The sequence below is a fragment of the Lissotriton vulgaris genome, chromosome 11 (genome assembly GCF_964263255.1).
Source record: "Lissotriton vulgaris chromosome 11, aLisVul1.2, whole genome shotgun sequence".
Lineage (NCBI taxonomy): Eukaryota > Metazoa > Chordata > Amphibia > Caudata > Salamandridae > Lissotriton > Lissotriton vulgaris.
This window is the reverse complement of record NC_141699.1, coordinates 257,425,060-257,445,812: the sequence shown is the minus strand read 5'-3', so window position 1 is coordinate 257,445,812 and position 20,753 is coordinate 257,425,060. Positions and strand designations below refer to the sequence as shown.

At 44.0% G+C, this 20,753-nt stretch overlaps 1 protein-coding gene across 1 annotated transcript in view; it reads right to left on the bottom strand.

Moving 5' to 3' along the window:
• Positions 1–20,753, bottom strand: part of LOC147679609 (2'-5'-oligoadenylate synthase 1-like) — a 183,260-nt gene that overhangs the window by 4,092 nt on the left and 158,415 nt on the right. The window contains exons 4-6 of the mRNA XM_086943184.1: positions 8,522–8,697; positions 3,159–3,412; positions 2,118–2,262 (exon numbers count right to left, since the gene is read on the bottom strand). Coding sequence (XP_086799310.1) covers positions 2,118–2,262; positions 3,159–3,412; positions 8,522–8,697 — 575 coding nt within the window. The remainder of the gene's footprint in view (positions 1–2,117; positions 2,263–3,158; positions 3,413–8,521; positions 8,698–20,753) is intronic.

Below are 20,753 nucleotides of genomic sequence, written 5' to 3'. Positions count from 1 at the left end.
CAGATAATTTCAAAATCTATTTGTGCAGGGACTCTTCTTAAGATCTGTTTATAGTTTACCATACCCATTAATTACCTGGTGTGATAAAGTACACACCACTGCAGTTTTCCTTAAGTACATTTCAGCAAGGTCAAACTTGCAAGTTACCTACCCAGACTTGCATATTTGGGTTTGAAAAGCACCAACATCTACATGTTATACCTCACTTTGAAGGGCTAAACTCATATTAGGTGATAAACATTGTTCCAAATAAATACCAAACCCCGGGGTATCAGATTCCACTGGGTATGATATCCATACCCAAGCCCTCCGAGGCACTTGTAATCATGGCCCTATGATGAGGTCTGACTGGCAGTGCCATGCCAGAAAAAGTGGGTTAATTGTGATAGGCGGTCTTACTCCTGCACAAGGCAGAGGTTGATCTGCTGGACTTGTTTGCTAATTGTATTCAGAATATGAAATGACGCACTGCTTGAAAGTGACTGTATGAGGGTGAGCTTTTAAGGTGTTTACAGAAAGATCCGTGAGGAATAGAAGAACAAGTGATGGGCAGAATGCTTTATTAATGTCAGCCACTGGTAATTACTTGGGTCTTTAATTTTTTGCCCACCATTTACCCTCCGCATCAGTCCTGCTTCAATATTAACAATTCAGCCCAAACTGCTGAACCAGGTCCTCTCTGAACTGGAACATAAGTAACCCAAGACCGGTTTCAGCCAAAGGTATTACCAGACATGGGTCCTATGCACACTGTGCCACCGGAACCAAGCTGCACCAGGCTGAAGGCCAAAATCAGTCTGGGGTTGCTTATAACTGGGTATACTCTGAGGTGGCATGGTGGAAATAAAATGAAGGGTTGGAATGCTACCCTGACTGATTCCCAGTGGTTGGCAAACATTCCTTCCACCACTTTTGGGTGTTTGAGAGAAAGAACCATACCTGGCTATGAGGAAGTGTGGAGATGCGCTACCCCATATTGCATGTTGCATTTTGTGTTTAACTATGCAGAGAAGTAGAAAGTTAAACACCTTTAAGTATTATTGCCATATGTATGTGCATATTCAGAAAGAATAACTTAAGTGTACCATGAGATCTTAGTTGAGATTAACTGTCAGAGAAGCTGTTGCTTGAACACAATAGGCTTCCTTTATTACAGGTACCAAGAAAGATCCTAGCAGTAGCTATCATATGAGTTTGATGAGCTGCATTCTATGAGGGAAGGCTAAATTATAAGCAACACATTTTCATCTGTAGTGCCGATACATACAAACGAGCTAATGATGCAGAAGTCTCACAAGCTTTTCCTCAAAGCATCCAGAAAGTATTGAACACTCACTAATGAGATCTGAAGAGATCATACATTCAATCAATCAAGAACAATGAGGGCTACGTTATGTGTTTTTGTAAAGTCCACTATCATTCACACTGTTATCCCGGTCCAAAGCAGGTGCGTGTGCCGGGCCCTGCCTATGTTACATTGGTTAATAGAAAAGTCAGGTCTTCGGCTTCTTGCGGAATTCAAGAAGAGGGAAGGAGGTTTGATTTGAAGTGGGAGGTCGTTCCGCGCTTTGGGCGCAATGTAAGAGAACGCCCGTCCTCATGATCTGGTTCTGTGATTATGTGGGATGTGAGTGAGTAGGAGTCCTGTGGAGCCGAGCTGTCTGGGTGTTTGGTGGAAGGAGAGCAACTCTTCTGACGGTTTTTACAGACTGACAAGACTAGATGCTTGTGAGGGCCTATTCATGAGTCTTTGTGTGTCTATATACGTAAGAGCAGGACTGGAGGCACTGCCAACATCAATGCTCTGGTACTATTAATGTGAACCGATCAGCATCAAGGCTAATGCTAAGGTAGAAGGCTACCTGAACTCACCAGAGTAAGAGAGCATCAGACTTGCAACTCTGATACCCCAAAACACCTAGTAGAAATGCAGTAAGTAATTACTGTAGCTGTGTCCACTTAGGATGGGGCTAAGGAGAAGAAACTGAACATTAAAATCCTGAATCCTGTACATCCCCTGTAGAACAATTATACACGCTCTCGTTCATAGATTCAAACACTCTTCTGGGATGGATCTGGACCAGTGCGGTCCAAACAATAAACCTAGACCCACTCACCGGGAGATCCCAGAGCAGAGCCTGACCGGGGGAGGTTTTGATCTTCATTTGGCACAAGCAATTTTCAGCCTCTGTGGCGACTGCCTCCCAGTTGTATCCTTCTCCCAAATTCCCTGTTGGATCTGCTGGATCCAGTATAACAGGACTGAAACGTAGAAAGAGGAGGGTAAGAATAAGCTTCCCCAGAATGAGAAAACACTCCACTCCAGTCACAGAGCTTCTAGGGTGGAATCATTCCATAAAAATATCATTATATTATATTATATTACATTATATTTTTATTGAGGATCCGGGGAGGGAATGACAAAAGGATGAGGTGACCAAAGGAGGGATATAAGAAATAAAATTACCTAAAACTGGTGTAGCATAAACAGAGAAAGGGAGGGTAAGGGCATAAACAACTAACCACGGCACAAAAAAAGTAACATTTCTAAAATAGCCCATCTGTGCCAGCTATGTTAGTAGGTACCTTATTTTGCTTACATTGTTGTCACACATCTATTAAATTGAAACATATTGACAGCAAAATCATTATTTAAAAGGTGTTTCAAACGATAAAACACAAATTAAAAACAACAGCATTCAGAGGCCGTTGTCCAGTGCACAGTTGGTTATTTAGACGACTGGAAATCAATTAAAGATTATAGCTATAAGACACATCTATTCAGGCTAGGTGGGGGGAAACAGATCTCAGAAGGAAGCATAGAGAAGTGAGGATTGTTATTTGTATTCAAAAGAAAGAGAGATATCTGGAAGTTGGAGGTCCCCCTCCACAAAGATTTTCAATGTAAACAGTATTTCAGAGCAATTTTTCTACGAAATATATTCTTCGAAACCCTATAGATCGACTTGAGTTGGCTACAAGTCATTGTTGATTTCTAAATATGGGAGTCTTGCAAGTTGCAGTCTAATGCCCTTTAAGCTAGAGATCATGGTGGTACCTATGATATAGTGTAAGTGATTGAGTTAGGTAAAAATACACCCTGGCACACTGCTTGGGTTTATTTACCTTCTACATAGACAGATTTGAAAAGTACAGACCTGGGTTTGGCCAGCTGAATTCTGATGAACTCTGCCAACTTCATGTTGTCCTCCAAGTTATAGTACTTTGTCCAGTAGACGCAGAGGTTTTTATAGTTGCAGATCAGCTCCAAAAAGTTCCGGAAGGTCTGAGCCATATTGAATCGCTCTTGCCCGCCAGACCCTTCCTGCCAGGCATAGATGCTCAGAAGTTCTAGAGCATATTTTGATGGAAGGTTCTTCAGTTTCTTCTCCTTCTTCACTTCAATCAGCTTCTGTAAAAATAGAAGAATGGTGGTCAGATGGAGTGAGTGGGAAGAGTTTCGGAGAGCTTCCTGTTAGTTCTACTGAAGGAACTACAGTGGTGTGTGAGACTCTTCTGATAAGTTTCCTCTTAGTTCTACAGGACCGTAGCAGCAGGAGGTTCCTCTTCCATCAGTGCAAAAGGACATCAGTAAGTTTAGCTTACTCCCACTCCCCCACCCGTGCTGCTTCAGTGCGACTGAACTCCAGCAGTGTGGACTTTTTCCAGATAGATTCTGTCTGTGCTCTAGGACAGTGGTTCTAAACCTGTGGTCTGCGAACCCCTTAAGAGCCAGAAGCTTACGCAGTAAGTTTGCGACTATTTACAAAATTAAATAAAGTTAGAAAATGAATATACACATGTAAATGTGCAAGATTTAAAATTGAAAATGTTAAAACGCTTTGTAAATGTAAAGGAATTTGAAATTGGAGGCGAACAATTAGGTTTCTATCCTTAGCTTGAATTGTGGGAGCAACGGAAGTACAGCAAGCGGAATCTAATATGGATTGTTGGTGGCCTCAATTGAAACACTAGAATGAGCAACAAAAAAGAGTGGATGGATTAGGAGCCCAAAAGAAATTGCATGAGTTTAATAATAAAGGATTTAGATTGTGCATTAAAACAAAGTTTAATGGCTCATCCACTCTCTTAACATTAGACTCTCAGAAAGGTTCCTGTAAATATTTATTTTGTAATTCTAATAATTTTGGACACAGGTAAATAATGTGACCAATTAATTTATTTTTTATAGTCATACAGCCTGCATTCGGTGTTGCCAGTATAATGGGTATTCAATGTTCCTTGAAACTGGAAAACTGGTATATATAATATAGTCTGAATTTCACTTTTAAAGAACCTTCCAAATAGGAGTCTAAAACCAGGTCTATGTGTTTGTATTTAAAAAATAACAGTAGGTCTTCACAATTATTTTACAAGAGAATCTTCTAACTCTCAGTGGTAGCGCGGTTGAGCCGTTGCATGGTGGGATGAACACAGGCTCACAACACAAAATACATGCAGCAGCAATAAATGATTATCCAGTCAAGTACTTTCTTTTATGAGAAAAAGTATTTATATACCACCACAAAGTATAATATACCATTGACAAACAATACACACAGTCCCCAGAGGTCAGGGCTCTAGTGTTTTAGCAGGCAGGATCCTGAGTCCCACTCTCCTCTCGCTAGTGGTAGTGGTTATTCCCCATTCACAATAGGTGCCATTCATGTTAAGACACACTAGCAGTCCGAGTCTCAGGAGTCCCACTTGCACTCTTGATCAATCATTTATTGAACACAGCAAATCCGGTCTGATCAGTCAAACATTATTAAGTCAAAAGTGTTCCAGCACTAAATGCTATATGGTCGTCTAGTTCCCCAGGGCCTTCTGACCCGTAAATCAGTCTTACTCACACCAGCTGGGCCTGCACACTGGAATCTCCAAGCGTGCCTCCTTCACAAGTACTGAAGTGCCAGTAGCTTTCTCATGCGAATTCCTCCTAGGTGGAGTTTTCCCACGCAGTCCTGCAGAGGCAGCAGCCGGGGTTGTGGGGTCCTCGACACTCCACTGATGCTGGTAGATTTCCTTGGATCCTCCCCATAGGTATGTGGGGGGGGTGGATTCAACTCTCCTGGGGATGGTCTCAGTCGGGTCTTGGGCTCTCATTGGTTTCCACAGCAACCTCTTCCTCTCAACGACTGTCTTGGCCAGACTACGCTTCTTGCCTTTTCCAGGTGTCCCCACGTGGCATACACGGTCACAGTCCTCACTCTGCACACAGACTACAAACCGATTAGCACAGCAGCAATCTTCCAGTTGCCCCACCTGGCATACAGGGTTGCAGACTTAAACCTGTACAGGGCCATGGCCCGATCTGTGCAGCTGCAATCTCCTATCACCTCAGTACAAGGATGCAATTGCGAGGATCCCCTGCTGGACCTCACTCTCTCGAAAGCTCTCCTCTTCTTAGCAGGGCACACTGGTCTTGGCAAGCAAGCAGACACTGGTGCTCCAGGTTCCAGGGGCAGATGATTTTAGATTTCCTGGGTGATGTTCCCTCATCGAGCTGGGAGACTAGCAGGTCTAGGCCCAAAGTCCTGATTAGATGAAGAAGTTGTGCAGAGTTTCACCTCTTTGCACACCCCAACTAGCTGGTTGACATTTGACAATGTTGAGGGCATTTAGCTCCTCTTCTTATAGTCCATTTCCAGACTCCAAATGTGATTTAGATTTTGAGTCTTTAAAATTAATGTTGGTGCCTGCTTCCTTTTGAAGTGGCTTCTTCTCCGCCATGACATTCCTCCAGAAAGTAGTCTGTCATAGCAGGGGTGATTCCAAATCTGATAGCCACACAACATTGGCAGTGGGCGTGACCAGAGTTTCACACTGGGATTTCAGCCACAGTGATATGTGCATCAAGCCTTTACCCCAGGGCCTCAGCCCTACACTTTATGATTATGTTATCAGCCCCATCTACTTCCTGAGATGCATCAAGGCCCCTTTCCAGTGACCTCTCTGTGAATCAAAGAGCACCATTTGAAGAAGACTGGAGAGCCTGGCTCTCCCTTCCTCCAAAGTGTGGTACCCAGTTCACAGGAATGTAGCCATCCACAAATCTGTCTTGGGGATTCCTCTACGACCTCATGCTCCTCCAGTTAGCCCTGGGTCTCCCAAAATGGAACCCAGAATCTTCCAAGTACAGCAATATTCACAGGTACACATACACCCAGCACATGCATATAACATACAAACACTGTACAGCAATACATATGCCATCCATTGTACCATTCACAGGCATATATGCATCCAGCAAATGTATATAACACACACACACCCTGTGCAACGCTGCATACCAGCCCAATTTAGGCCGAAGGTGAGTTAAGCACACAGCAGTGCAACTTTTTATTAGTGAGCCCGTAAGCCTCACTCCTGTGACAGGTAAAAAAAGGCCTGTTCACTTCTACTGATAATGACACAGTATTCTATCACCACAGCACTTACGCTTGTTAACGCCTGGCACAGGCAGTAGTCGTTTTTCACCACTATGAGGGTGGCACTTTGGGTGCCCCGTCTGGTCTTACAAGACCACAATCCATGAGACCGGCCTATGTCAGGGCACACACGCATGGTCCGTGTTCCACCATGACAATGAAAATCAGAATCAAAGATCCAGAGTCATTACAGTTGAGGCAATCAGGGCAGGGATTCCCGTTCACAGCAGTTGGGTTCGTTTTTGTTATTTAATTGTTTTTATAAGTAGTGGAAGGTCCATTCACCCTTTTCTATGGTTCTCTATTTTTAAGTCTTCCAGGTTTAGGCACTTTAGAGTGTCGAAGTTTGCTCTACTGCATTTGCAAATATAGTTACGTCTGGCTGAAGTGTGATACACCCACTGTTATTACAGGCTAAATTCCAGGTGTAGTTTACTTTGAGGAGTCGCAGAGCGTAGGTTAAGCAGGGAACTGATGGCTTTCATATAGATTGTATTCATATCAGTTACTATTAACATATGTATTTAATTTCCTTGCTCCTATTAACATCCTAAGGGATGATTCAAAATGTAGATGAGTCTCTAACACTGCAGGGGCAGTGGGAGGCTGATCCAAACTTTCCCAAACTAAAGGCTGACAAAAAGTCCGCCCTATATTACCTACAAAGATTGCAACTAGTCACCAGTTGAGAGGTGCCCTCCAGTGCTGAAGTGGGCTGCCCCATAGAACAACTCTATAAGTTTTTTTTCTTGAACCCTTGAGCTCTGTTTAACATTTAAATCTGCCACTTGTCAGACCTACAAATTAGTGGACATGTTTACTGCAGCGGTGAATTGCCTAGACCTGGGGAGAATCCCACCTGTTCGGCCTATTTTGAAATATACAGAATATGACAATTAAAATCCAGTCTTACAAAAATACCGACGTAGCAGCTCCAAAATCATCTTCCAACCCAATGAAAACTCAGATCAAATTTGTCAAAAGTTTGCAAGAAAAATTCAACAACTGTTAGACGTTCATAAACAGATGGAGACATCAACTTGGGAGATCAAACATAGGAACGTTTCAAAAGAGCGGTATTCAATCTACATAAATTACAAGATGAAATTAAATGAATGGAAAATTTAAATAGATTGTGAATTTAGTCGTGTATACTATTGTCGGAGAAATCTAATAAATCAGGAAAATCTAATAATTCCCATTTGATGTTATTCTCTATAAAGGTGCAAAACAGTGTTGTCCAGTTTCAAAACAACTCCAATAAATCCCGGAGAATGAAGAAATAATTGTCTGTTTGAACTATGACATTTTGGGATAGTGCTTTGTTTCTGCTGCTGCAGCTATGCATTATGATTGGGAGAACAAACACACGGCCTGAATGTCTGCGAAGACATCTTGCAGTCTGGCCACATTTTGAAGTTCAAATGGATCTGTGTTTATTGTATTTGTGAGATTGGTGCCCATGTCCAAACTGGCTAGAAACGGGATTAATTTACTGCTTGTGGGTGGTGAGAGGTTTCATACTAAAGTACACAAAAACTATTGGCTGGAGTTCTTGAATTAATCTCAGCCACTGGTAATTACTCAGGCTGCATCACAGTCCATCATTATTTTGAATACCATGCCACTTCAGACAGGACCCAGCTATATGTAAATTAGTCTTGACCCTGCTCCTGTGGGAGCAGTCCAGCCCGAACTGCCAGGCCAGGTCCTCCACAATCAGGAGGCGCAGCATGTGGGCTCAAGAAGAAGGACTCCAGCAATCTGGGCTTCCACATCATTTAAGTGTCCCATCAGAACTATAACACTACACCAGCAAAAAAGGCATCCTAGCAGTAAGAATGCTCTCCCCTGACCTGTCCTCGTTACAGGTCTTGCAAGTGTGGCCTTCTTCCCAGCAGTCACTTATCAGTGATACAGGATGCATGCAATGTGGTTTTCTCTAGCAATGGCGTTTAGGTGGTCAGGAATCCATTTGTGAGCTTACTCAACTAGTGTCCTCTCAGTAGTGTAGGAAACCCATGAGCTTACAGCACACTGTTTTTACCACAAACCCTGCCCCCAAGTTACACTGTGCCGTACATCCGTACCCTCTTGTACCAGTGCTTCACCAGTCGGATCAGACTCTTGACTTTGGTGGGGAGGGAGACAATGAAATCCCTCTGGATCTCCGTGAAACTTGTGGAGAAGTTCTTACTTGGCGACCAGTTCTCTATGAGTTTCACATAAATCTCAGGGTCCACGTTCATTCCTTTTTGAAGCTGACCTATCGGAGAAGAAAAGGAAAGAAGTTAATTACTCACTGCCTGCTCTTCTCCGTGTGCTCTAAATCCCTGAGGAACTAAGGAACCTCAACCACTTACATACTATTGTAAGGAATTTACACAAAAGTGACCAATGAACATTCATTATCAAGCTGGTCAAAAAGTCAAAAGCCGAAACCATACATATAGCTTCCTATAACGTAAGAATGTGGTGCATCAAAAACCCTACAGCGAACATGTACATTTGCTTAGGTTGAAATTATACAGTTTGCATCTCACCTACTGTCCCTGGTACCGTGGAGAGTGTTTCTGGGATTTTTGCCTATAGAGAGTCAAGTTCAATAGTTCAGGACAGGTGAGCAAGAACACAGACACAGAAGGAAGATGCTCCTTACCAGTATGCATCTGTTCTTGGCATGTAGAGCTGCAGATTCACACACTATGCATAGATCGGCATTTGGTATTGGGCCCGGATATTTGCAGTTTGTTAATGTCCTGGAGCAAGTCTTTGGAAGTAACAAGATAGATAGCTCCTCCTTTTGACAATAGTGCACATGGTCATCGACTCCATCTTCAGATTGTTTTTTCGCCAAGAAGGGAAATGATGGAGCTTTGTGAGAAACATAAAGGGATGTCCATGTATGTTGTATCTAATTAAGATAATACTGGAACAGATAAAGGTAGCCAGGGAGGTGGATGGGCGTGTGCGAATCTGCAGCTCTACATGCCAAGAACAGATGCAGAACGCACACTATGCATAGATTGCATAGCATTACTGCCTCTTTAGCCGCGACCACCAGTATCTGTTGCAATAGTCCGAAATAGTGTTTTGAGTACAGCCTGGCTCTCAGTAGCTTGCTGTTTTGCTTGCACATCTACACAATAGTGTTTTGTGAATGTTTGTGGTGTAGATCATGTAGCTGCTTTGCAGATATCATCTAAGGGAATGTTTCCTAAAAAAGCCATGGAAGCCCCTATTTTGCGAGTGGAATGGGCTTTAGGGGGTACGAAAGTGTACATTTTGCTTTGTGATAGCAAATTTGTATACATTTGACGATCCAACTTACAATTCCAGACTTTGATATGGGATTGCCTTTATGTGGTGGTGAGAAGGAAACAGAAAGCTGTTTTGTTTTACGAAAAGGTTTTGTTCTATCAATGTAGTAAAGAAGTGCTCTTTTTACGTCTAGTGCATGAAGATCTCTTTGTGCAACTGTTGGTGGTTGCAAGAAGAATACTGGAAACTCTATAGATTGGTTGTGATGGAAGGGAGTTATAACTTTTAGAAGGAATTTGGGATTTGTTCTGAGAACCACTTTGTTATGATGGAGTTGTAAGGAAAATGCTACTTACCAGTATGCATCAGTTCTTGGCATGTAGAGCTGCAGAGTTTCACCCTGAGCATTAGATCGCCACCTGGTGTTGGGCTCGGATGATTGCATGTTGTTGTCTTCTTGGAAGAAGTCTTTGTAGTCACAAGATAGGTGACTCCTCCCTTGGACATTAGTGCGCATGGGCATCAACTCTATCCTTAGATTGTTTTTCGCCAAATTGGGAAATGATGGAGTCAGTAGAAAATAGAAAAGTGATGTCCATGTGTGTATATCTAAGTAAGATAAAACTGGAACAGATACAGGTCCTGGGGAGGCGGATGGCCGTGTTAAACTCTGCAGCTCTGCATGCCAAGAACAGATGCACACTGGTAAGTAGCATTTTCCGTTCGAGGCATATGAGCTGCAGATTTCACACTGAGCATTGACTATACAACAGTACCTCCCTAAGCGGTGGTCGCCTGTATCTGTTGCAGTAGTTTGAAATAAAGTTTTGAGGACAGCTTGTCCTACAGCAGCTTGCTGCTTTGCTTGTACATCAAGACAATAATGTTTTGTGAAGGTATGCATGGTAGACCATGTTGCAGCTTTGCATATGTCTTCTAGAGGAATGTTTCCTAAGAAAGCCATAGAGGCTCCTAATTTACGTGTGGAATGAGCTCTAGGAGGGATAGTTAGTGTACGTTTTGCTTTTTGATAGCCTATTTGTATACATTTTACAATCCACCTTGCAATGCCAGCTTTGGAGATGGGGTTGCCTTTATGTGGTGGAGAGAAAGCTACAAATAATTGTTTAGTCTTTCTAAATGTTTTTGTTCTGTCAATGTGATAGAGAAGGGCTCTTTTTACATCTAGGGTGTGTAGAGCTCTTTCCGCTACAGAGTCTGGGTTTTGAAAAAACACTGGCAACTCTACTGACTGGTTTAGATGAAAAAGAGTAATAACCGTAGACACTTTGGATGTGTTCTTAGGACTACTTTGCTACAATGTAATTGTAGAAAAGGTTTTTGTATAGTGAAGGCTTGAATTTCACTAACTCTTCTGAGTGAGGTAAAGGCAATAAGGAATGCTGTTTTCCATGTAAGGAATTGCAATTCACATTTGTGTAAAGGTTCAAATGTTGGTCCCTTTGAGCCTGGTAAGAACAACGTTTAAGTTCCACACTGGAGAGGGTGGTAACCTAGGAGGAATTATTCTCTTTAATCCTTCCATGAATGTTTTAATTGCTGGTACTCTAAATAGTGACAGGAGCTGTCTATTTTGCAGGTACCCAGCAATGGCTGCAAGATGAAGCCTTATAGATGAATAGGCTAGATTATATCTTTGCAAATGTAGAAGGTAGCAGATAATATTTTGGATAGAAGCATCCAATGGATCAATTTGGTTATTAGTGCAGTAAATGGCAAATATTTTCCATTTTGTTGCATATCATGCTCTAGTAGTAGGTCTTCTGGCTTCTTTAATGATATTCATACAGTCTGGTGGTAGGTTAAGATAACCAAACTCTAAGACTTCAGGAGCCAGATCGCTAGATTCAGTTGTGGTGGATCTGGGTGTCTGATGTCTTCATGGTTCTGCGTTAGAATTGATGGTGTCAGACACAGCTTTTGGTGTGGAACTAGAGATAGTTCTAGCAATGTTGTGAACCATGCTTGGCGTGCCCATGTGGGAGCTACTAAGATCATCTTGAGAGATTGTTGTCTTAGTTTGCGCACTACTAGTGGTATCAGTGGAATTGGCGGAAAAGCGTACGCAAATCTGCCTGACCAGTTCATCCATATGGCATTGCCCTCGGACAACGGTTGTGGAAACCTGGAGGCGAAGGTTGGGCATTTTGTGTTTTTGTGTGTGGCAAACAGATCTATGTCTGATTGACCCCACTTTTGAAAGAACGGTTGGAGAACTTGCGGATGTAGTTCCCATTTGTGAATCTGTTGTGTCTGCCGACTTAACAGATCTGCTATCTGATTGTGAACTCCTGGAAGGTGTTCTGCCAAAAGATAGATCTTTTGTGGAATGGCCCACCTCTAGATGTTCTGTGCAAGCTGGGAAAGTTGCAGAGAGTGTGTGTCCCCCCCTGTTTTTGTATATAGTACATGGCTGTCATGTTGTCCGTCCAGATTAATACAGCTTTGTTTTCTACATGTACTTGGAATGACTTGAGCGCTAAGAATATCGCTAGCAGCCCTAAGTGGTTGATGTGGAGCTCTTTTTGTTGAATGGTCCATCAACCCTGCGTTGTATGGTGTAGGAGATGGGCTCCCTATCTTGTTAGTGAGGCGTCTGTTGTAAGTATTATTTGTGGAAGAGGCTCGAGGAACTGCCGCCTTCTGGACAAGTTTTTGGTGTTCCACCACTGCAGAGAGCGATGTGTGCGGCTGTCTACCAACACCAGGTCTGTAAGTTGTCCTTGAGCCTGGTTCCACTGTTGTGCTACACATTCTTGCAATGGGCGCATTTGCAGTCTTGCATTTGGTACAATAAAAATGCAGAATGCCATCATACCTATTAGTCTCATCAACACTCTGGCTGGGAGAGAGTGTTGGTTTAGAAACCTTGTGACTAGGGTGTGAATGCACTGTATCCTGGCTGGACTGGGATACGCTAGAGCTGTAGACGTGTTTATGGTAGCCCCTAGATATTGATGTATATGAGAGGGCTGAAGATGTGACTTGGTGTAGTTGATTGTGAACCCCAAGTTGTGCAACGTTTGAATTGTTTGAGATGTGTGTTGGACACATTGATTCAATGATTTGGCTTTTATGAGCCAATCATCAAGATATGGGAAGACAGGTATTTGTTGTCTTCTGACATGTGCTGCTACAACTGCTAGCCACGTTGTGAACACCCTTGGTGCAGTTGTGACCCCTAATGGAAGGACTTTGAACTGATAATGCTGTCCTTCTAGTACAAACCTTAGATACTTCCTGTGAGAAGGATGCATAGGAATATGGAAGTATGCGTCCTTTGAATCTAGTGTTGTTAGGAAGTCGCCTTGTTGCAGCAGAGGGAGCACTTGTTGTAAAGTGATCATATGAAAGTGCTCTGAGTGTATATACTGATTGAGGGGCCTGAGGTCTAGAATTGGTCTCAGTGTCCTGTCCTTTTTAGGTATTAGGAAATACCTTGATGCTGTAAAGGAAATATTTCTATTGCATTTTTCTAAAGAAGTGATAGAACTTCTTGTTTGAGTAGCGTAATATGTTCTGTTGACATTGGACGCTGTTTGGGTGGTATGTGCGGAGAGGTAGCTGTAAGTTCTAGGCAGTAGCCATGTTGGATAATTTGTCTTACCCATTTGTCTGTTGTAATGGAATTCCAGACAGGTAGGAACTGTGTTAATCTGGCCCCTACAGGAGTGGAATGCTGTTGGGGGAGCAGAGGAGAGTCACTTGTTTGTGGTTGAAGAGGTTTGGTTATTGTTATTTCCTCGACCTCTTCCCTTATTGTTGTTGCCTCTATATCCTCCTCTAAAATATCATTTACTGGAGGATGTTTGTAAACTGGATTTAAATGAAGCTGAATTGTCTGCTCCAATTTGTTTGGAGCCTCCTCTATAGAAGGAGCGACGAAAGGAACTTTGTGCCTGTGTGGATTGCAGAGCCCCTATTAACTTGGCTGTGTCTGTGTCCTTCTTCAATTTCTCAAGTGCTGTATCGACCTCTGGTCCAAACAATTGATGTTGATTGAATGGTTGATTTAAGATGGTAGTTTGCACCTCCTGCTTAAATCCTGAAATGCGTAGCCACGTCTAAGTAGTACACTAGTGTTTATAGCTCTGGATGCAGTGTCTGCTACATCAAGTGCACACTTGATGGAGGCATTAGAAATTAACTTGCCTTCTTGTATAAGGCCGTTTGCCTGTGTTTTATATTGATCAGGTAGGTGTTGTAATAGTTTATCTAACTGATCATAGTGAGCCCTATCATATCTGGCAAGAAGGGCTTGTGTGTTGGCTATACGCCATGTGTTGCTAGCTTGAGCCGCTATCCTTTTGCCTGAAGCATCTATCACCTTAGATTCTTTATCAGGGGGTGGTGCTTCACCTGATGTCTGTGAGTTTGCTCTTTTCCTAGCATTTGACACTACTAGGGAGTCTAAGGTTAGCTGACCTTTAATGTAGGCTGGGTCTGCAGGAGCAGGTCTGTGCTCTTTTACTATTCTTGTATTTAGAATCCTAGTACGTACAGGATCTTTAAATATTTCTGGAGCATGTTTAATGACTCCTTTAATCATGGGCAGGATCTGAACTGACCTTTGTGAATGTTCAAAAGTGTGTAACAAAAAGTCCTCCACTGCTTCATCTGAATGCATGGTGACCCCATGATAGATGGCAGCCCTATTCAGTAAATGTCCAAACCCAATATTATCTTCTGGGCGAGAAGGTTTGGAAGGGTATGTGTGCAGGTCAGGAATATCTGGCACATCTTATGGGTTTGGGTACTCCCAGTCTGGATCATCAGTAGGGTAGGGAAAAGGTTCATCTGGGTCTACCCCTCCTCCTATGCTATACTCATCATTATTTTGAGGTGTGTGAAAAGAATGCTGAGGAGAGTGTTGTGGAGAATTTATAGGTGAAATATTAAGGGGAAGAGGAGATGAAGGAGAAGGAAGTACAGGAGAAGAAGGGTGCATAGGAGATGTAGCAGAGTCATTCTTCTTAACATGCACTGCAGGTGTAGGTGCTGTGTCTGACTTCCTCTTGCTCTGTGGTGTAGTGGACACATGACCTGTTTGAGGATCAATGTAGATTTTCTTTTGCATAGGATCAGGTGTAAAAAGTTCTTCTCCTTGCAGGACCATTGCCGGCGCAGACTTTTTACATTCCGGGTGTGATTACTGTGTGTCTTTAGCCTTAGGAGCTGTGATAGGGTCCTTTGACATACTTTTCGGCACCAAAGGTATTGTTTTTGGAGTGGAAGGCTGTTTCGAGGGCTTTACGGCATCGGAATCAGTCCTTGGGCATAGGGCAGGGGCAGTGGTACTCATGCGTTGACCCAATGGTATGGAGTCATCGGAGTCATCTGCCTCGGATACGATCCGGAGATCATCTGAATCCTCTTCTGGAACGAGCGGAGTTTCTTCATCGAAGATGTCCACCGTTTCTGGAGCCGATCTCTTCATGTCGTGTCGACGGGCCCTCCGATCTCGAATCGTCTTCTTTGATCAAAAAGATGCACAGGCTGTACATCTTGACTCGTCGTGGTCTTACGATAGGCACAGATTACAGACCTCGTGATGGTCACTGTGTGGAAACTTTGCTCCACACTCGGGGCATCTTTTAAATGGCGTCCTTTGCATGAGGTGTAGGCCTCAAGGCATGGACCGGCCCAACGGCCCGCGTCGACGACCGGAATCGAACAGATGACGTTGAGTCGTTGTTTGTTGGTATCGGAAGTTGTTTGTGAAGTTTTTCGTGTCGAACTACTATTCTAAGTAGATTTCGAACCGGAGCGTTAAAGTTACATCCGAACCCAGTGGCTGAAAAAATAATCTAAGGATGGAGTCGATGCCCATGGGCACTATTGTCCAAGGGAGGAGTCACCTATCTCGTGACTACAAAGAATTCCTCCAAGAAGACAACAACATGCAATCATCCGAGCCCAACACCAGGAGGCGATCTAATGCTCAGTGTGAAATCTGCAACTCATATGCCTTGAAAAAATGGTTCTTGAATAGTTAGTGCCTGTAGCTCACTGACTCTTCTGAGATATGTGATGGCTACAAGGAAAGCGACTTTACATGTAAGAAATTGTAGCTCACATTTATGCAGAGGTTCAAATAGAGGACCCATCAACCTAGTGAGGACGATGTTTAGATTCCACACTGGAGAGCGTGGTACTCTGGGAGGAATTATTCTTTTGAGGACTTTCATAAATGCTTTAATGGCAGGTACCCTGAATAATGATAGATGTTGTTTATTTTGCAGGTAGGCTGCTATGACAGCGAGATGTAATCTGATTGATGTGTATACTAGGTTACATCTTTGAAGATGCAGTAGGTAACATATGATGTGCTGAATAGACGCATCTAGAGGATTGATTGTGTTAGTGGTACAGTATATTACAAATCTTTTCCATTTGGCTGCATAGCAGGCTGTAGTGTTGAGACGCCAAGCTTCTTTGATGACGTTGATACAATCAGGTGGAAGATTGAGGAAACCAAATTCTAGGACTTTAGGAGCCAGATTGCTAGGTTGAGCTGTGCTAGATCTGGGTATCTGATGTCTCCATGGTTCTGTGTTAAGAGTTGTGGGGAGAGATTTAGTTTTTTGGTGCAGGACTACTGATAGTTCCAGCAAGGTTGTGTTCCATGGCTTTCTGGCCATGTTGGAGCAACTAGGATCAGTGTTAGTGACTGTTGTTGCAGCTTGCGTACCAATAGTGGAATGAGTGGGAGAGGCGGAAAAGCATAGGCAAACCTGCCTGACCAATTCATCCATATCACATTGCCTTTGGACAATGGGTGTGGATATGTGGCGGCAAAGCTTGGGCATTTTGTGTTTAAATCTTTGGCGAAGAGATCTATCTCTGGATGCCCCCATATTTCATGTCTACGGGGAAGCCATGGTCACACATCAAAGGCAGCAGAGGCTTTGAAGCCTCTGGCTTTGATTTGCTAAATTCTCTAGCCATCATGCCAGAGGAGGTGTGATTACCTTCCTCCGGGCAGGCATTGCTCCTGGCCCCTGCCCACGGGCTCATGCCTGCAGGGAATCAGAAACTTATCTGTGGTGGCAGGCTGGATGATGCCAGTCAGCCAACACACTAAGTGACTGGTAGGGATTCAGGGGCTGTACATTTTTTAGTAGTTATTACAAAATGAGACGCAACTTCAAACTAATCCGACAACACTGAGAAACCCTATTTACTGATATCTACCACTCCTCCTCCAAAGGTCTCATCAAGATGGACCTAATTTTGCAGACTGAGAGACCAGAAGACTGGATCTCCACTCTCACAGCCCAACTTTACATCGCCAAAACCACATCCACACCTCACAGCTGCAAATTAACTTCCCTGCTCCCTAATCGCTCATCTAGAAGAGGGACCACATCCGTGACCATCTACACTAACGGCACTATACTCATTCAGGCAAACAATGAGAACCTCAAAGCTTTTGACTCCCTCTTCCCCTCACTCCGATCCGCTCTCCCTCACCCGCCTCGACCCACCTCAACCCTACCCCCCTACAACTAATCGGCCCCAACAGGAAATAAAACCCACACCACCACACGCCCCCATCGTCCACCCCTCCCGAGTCACCTCACAACACATCTCCCTGACCAAGCATGCGCCACAGCTCCCTAAGGAAATCACAACCTCAATCCCCTATTGGACCCACCCACCGCAATCTCACGAATGAGCCCCACCAACAGTGACCCCCTACCCTCACTAGCTCCCTCACAGATCTCAGATACTCTAATTCTTTCCTCGACCCAATCCACCCTCCTCCCAGGATTTCAAAGACAGGCAACTTGTCCTACACAATGAGTAAGAGGCAACACTCCATCAACCCAACCTACACCACAAAAGGTGAACCCCCCCAAGATGCCCCCAACCCCTCCCACAACTCAGTGGCGCAGCGACTCACGTCACTAGAAAACCAGATAGACTCCATCTCCCGGGGCCTGACCGAAATCCTCTCCAATCTAGATAAAGCACGCAGACCCCACCAATCCCCGCCCGGGGTTCCCCTCACTGCCAACACCAACTGCTTCAAGAGTACCCCCTGGCCCTCAGAAACCCATGAAACTCAACCTCAGAGACCCCCCAAGACTGGGCTCGGAACCCTGGCCACAAAAAGCCCCAAGAATCGCAGCCCTTCCCATTAGGGCTCAGAGACGCTCCAATACCGATACAAAACCCTTGTTCTCAAGACCTACTAGAACAGAGGCAGCCATGTCCGACAATGAAGCATCTGCTCTAGCCTCCTCCTAGGACACACCCGTCTTTGACGCCCCTAGTTCTAAAATCCAAGTGATCACAGGTCTCCGAAAAGACCCTCCCTGCAAAAAAAACCCGAGACCGCCCGTTCTCACCAGCCTACCTAGAGCGCCTAAAGAAAAGACCGCCAGCAACAAAGAGTTTTTCACCAATTGCTTGCTCATCAACTGCAGGTCGGCTTCTCTGCATGCAACTGAACTAGCAGAGGCCATCCTGGGGGAAGCCATGGTCACACATCAAAGGCAGCAGAGGCTTTGAAGCCTCTGGCTTTGATATGCTAAATTATCTAGCCATCATGCCAGAGGAGGTGTGATTACCTTCCGCCGGGCAGGCATTGCTCCTGGCCCCTGCGCACGGGCTCATGCCTGCAGGGAATCAGAAACTTATCTGTGGTGGCAGGCTGGATGATGCCAGTCAGCCAACACACTAAGTGACTGGTAGGGATACAGGGGCTGTACATTTTTTAGTAGTTATTAAATTTTTTTGTTCTAATTTTGCATTTTTAGTTCCATAGTGGGATGGGGGTTTATAGGGGAATTGGGTGGGAAGTTATTTAATTGCCTCAAATTGTAAAGCGATCTGATATCCTTCGGGTTCAAATTCGCGCTATATAAAACTTTATAAATAAATAAATATCTTCTTTCGGTGCCGATTTTTTTCGGGTCAGAGTGCTTGTGTGGCACAGTTTTTGAAGTCTTATGCTCCTTAGGTTTGGAATCGGGAGTTTTGTTGGGTTCCGAAGGTTTGGTTGGAGTCTTTGGAACCGGTAGTTTGGTCGGATCCTATGATTTATTTCGGATCCCAAGTGTGTGTGCCAGGTGTCTTTGGAACCGGTTGTCTTTTCGGTTCTATGATTTTTTGGGATTTGAAGGTAGATTACTAGTGGTTTTCGGAACCGGTCTTTCCTTGGTCCCAATGATTTTTTGGGATCCGAAGGTTGAGTGTCTATAGGTTTCGGTGCCGAATGCGCCGATGTGGAACAGTGCTTCAGAGTGGATGAAGACAATGGTTTCTCTTTCAGTTTCTCTTTTGTTGTCGGTGCCGTGGATGGGGTTTTGGCACAGATGGTAGGCTTAATCGATGCTGAATGGCCTGAAGGCTTATACGTTGACTTCTTTGCAGGGTCCGGAAGCAGGGCGTGGGAAGTTTTATTCCGGTGTGCACCTTGGCCCTAAGGTGAAGGTGTTAACGAAGCCTTTGAATGGATGATTGGGGGGAGGGGTCGACGTCAGTACTTACGGCCCGTTGCCCCGGAGTGAAGTCTTTGACATCAGATTCCTCGGCTTCGGAGGCGCTAAAGGTGCCTTCTTCCATCCGCTCCTGCTCCGGTACATTGATGCCCTCCTGGAAGATGTCATCCGGTATCGATGCTGATGATCGAGTCATCCTTCTTCGAGCTCAACGATCTCTTATGGTGTTCTTGGAGCGGAAAAGAGGCACAAGCTGGACAGTCTTTGGCCTTGTGTTCAGGTGAAAGGCCGAGGTTACACACCTCATGAAGATTGGCGTGTGGAAACTTGGATCCATATTGAGGACACTTTTTAAAGGGAGTCCTTTCCATGGGCCAAAAGGCCTGACTGCAGGTATAGGCTTGAAAGCCTGCTTCGACGACCGAAACCAAAGTAGAAGCTTGTAGAGATGCTTGTCGAAAAGGGAAATGCGATCGAAAACAATACCGAAGAGAAGGGTAATATGTGAACCTATTTAAATGTTCCTGAAAGCTGATGCTGAAATTAAGAATGACTCTCAGGTCGCAGAGCGGGGATGTGAAGGCCAATAAGTACTTGACTAAGCAGCCGCTGTATTAGCAAAAACGTCTGAGATTTGTTGGAATAACAAAAAAAAATATTTTAGCCAGACTGCTGTGGATCTAAGATTTTCTTTGAAGCAAAGTTGATGATCTATATCCCCACCTAAAACTGCACATTAACTGCAGGTCAAGCATATAATGTTGGGCCAGACGACCACATCAGTTGTGCTACTCGAGCCACTTAGACATTAAATAGGATCAGACTCACTACTGACAGCTGTGGTACCTGACAAGGAAGAGAATGGAGTCTTAGCAAGTTAAGGGAAACACAGCTTGTTTTCGACTGCCCAGAAAAAAAAAAACAATCCAGTCCAAAGCACGGTCACTCGTGTCCTTCACTGAAAGATACCCCAAGAGAGTGTCTGAAGCATCTTATTTTGAGGTTCTGTAATTCTCGAGACTGACTCCATTTTATATTGTGCCACCATTTTGTGTTGCCCTCACGTAGGCCTGTGAAGGTAGCCTGGCGAATAAAGTGGCCTGGCCTTCTTAGTCCATGTATACATTAACTAAGGTTTCTTTTTGACTCTGAAATGAACTGTAAGAAACTGACCTCTTCACCTGAAACTGACCTCGCAAAGCCAATTTCCCTGATCGATCTTTGTCTGAGATTGCCAATCAATGTTCAGGACATCGTTAACTTTTAGTTTACTTGCACATGCCTTATCTTGTTCATCATCTGTTACTGTTTTTTTTTATGTTTCTTCATTACATGGGTTATGCTTTCAATTATAGGTTTGTCCGGCTTTTGGAGGTTGAATTTGGGACATTCTTAATGATTAACTTTTGGGTTGGGATACTGTACATGTAATCATGCCATGCCCTGCAGTGCCATCTAAATCAGTTTAACCTTTGTGAACAATGTAATTATAATGTTTTGCCGATATCCTGCTAAAACCCCAAAGGCTACTCACCTGCTGACCCTCCAGATTTTCCATTTGTTTAGGAATGTAATTGGTACAACTCCCTTA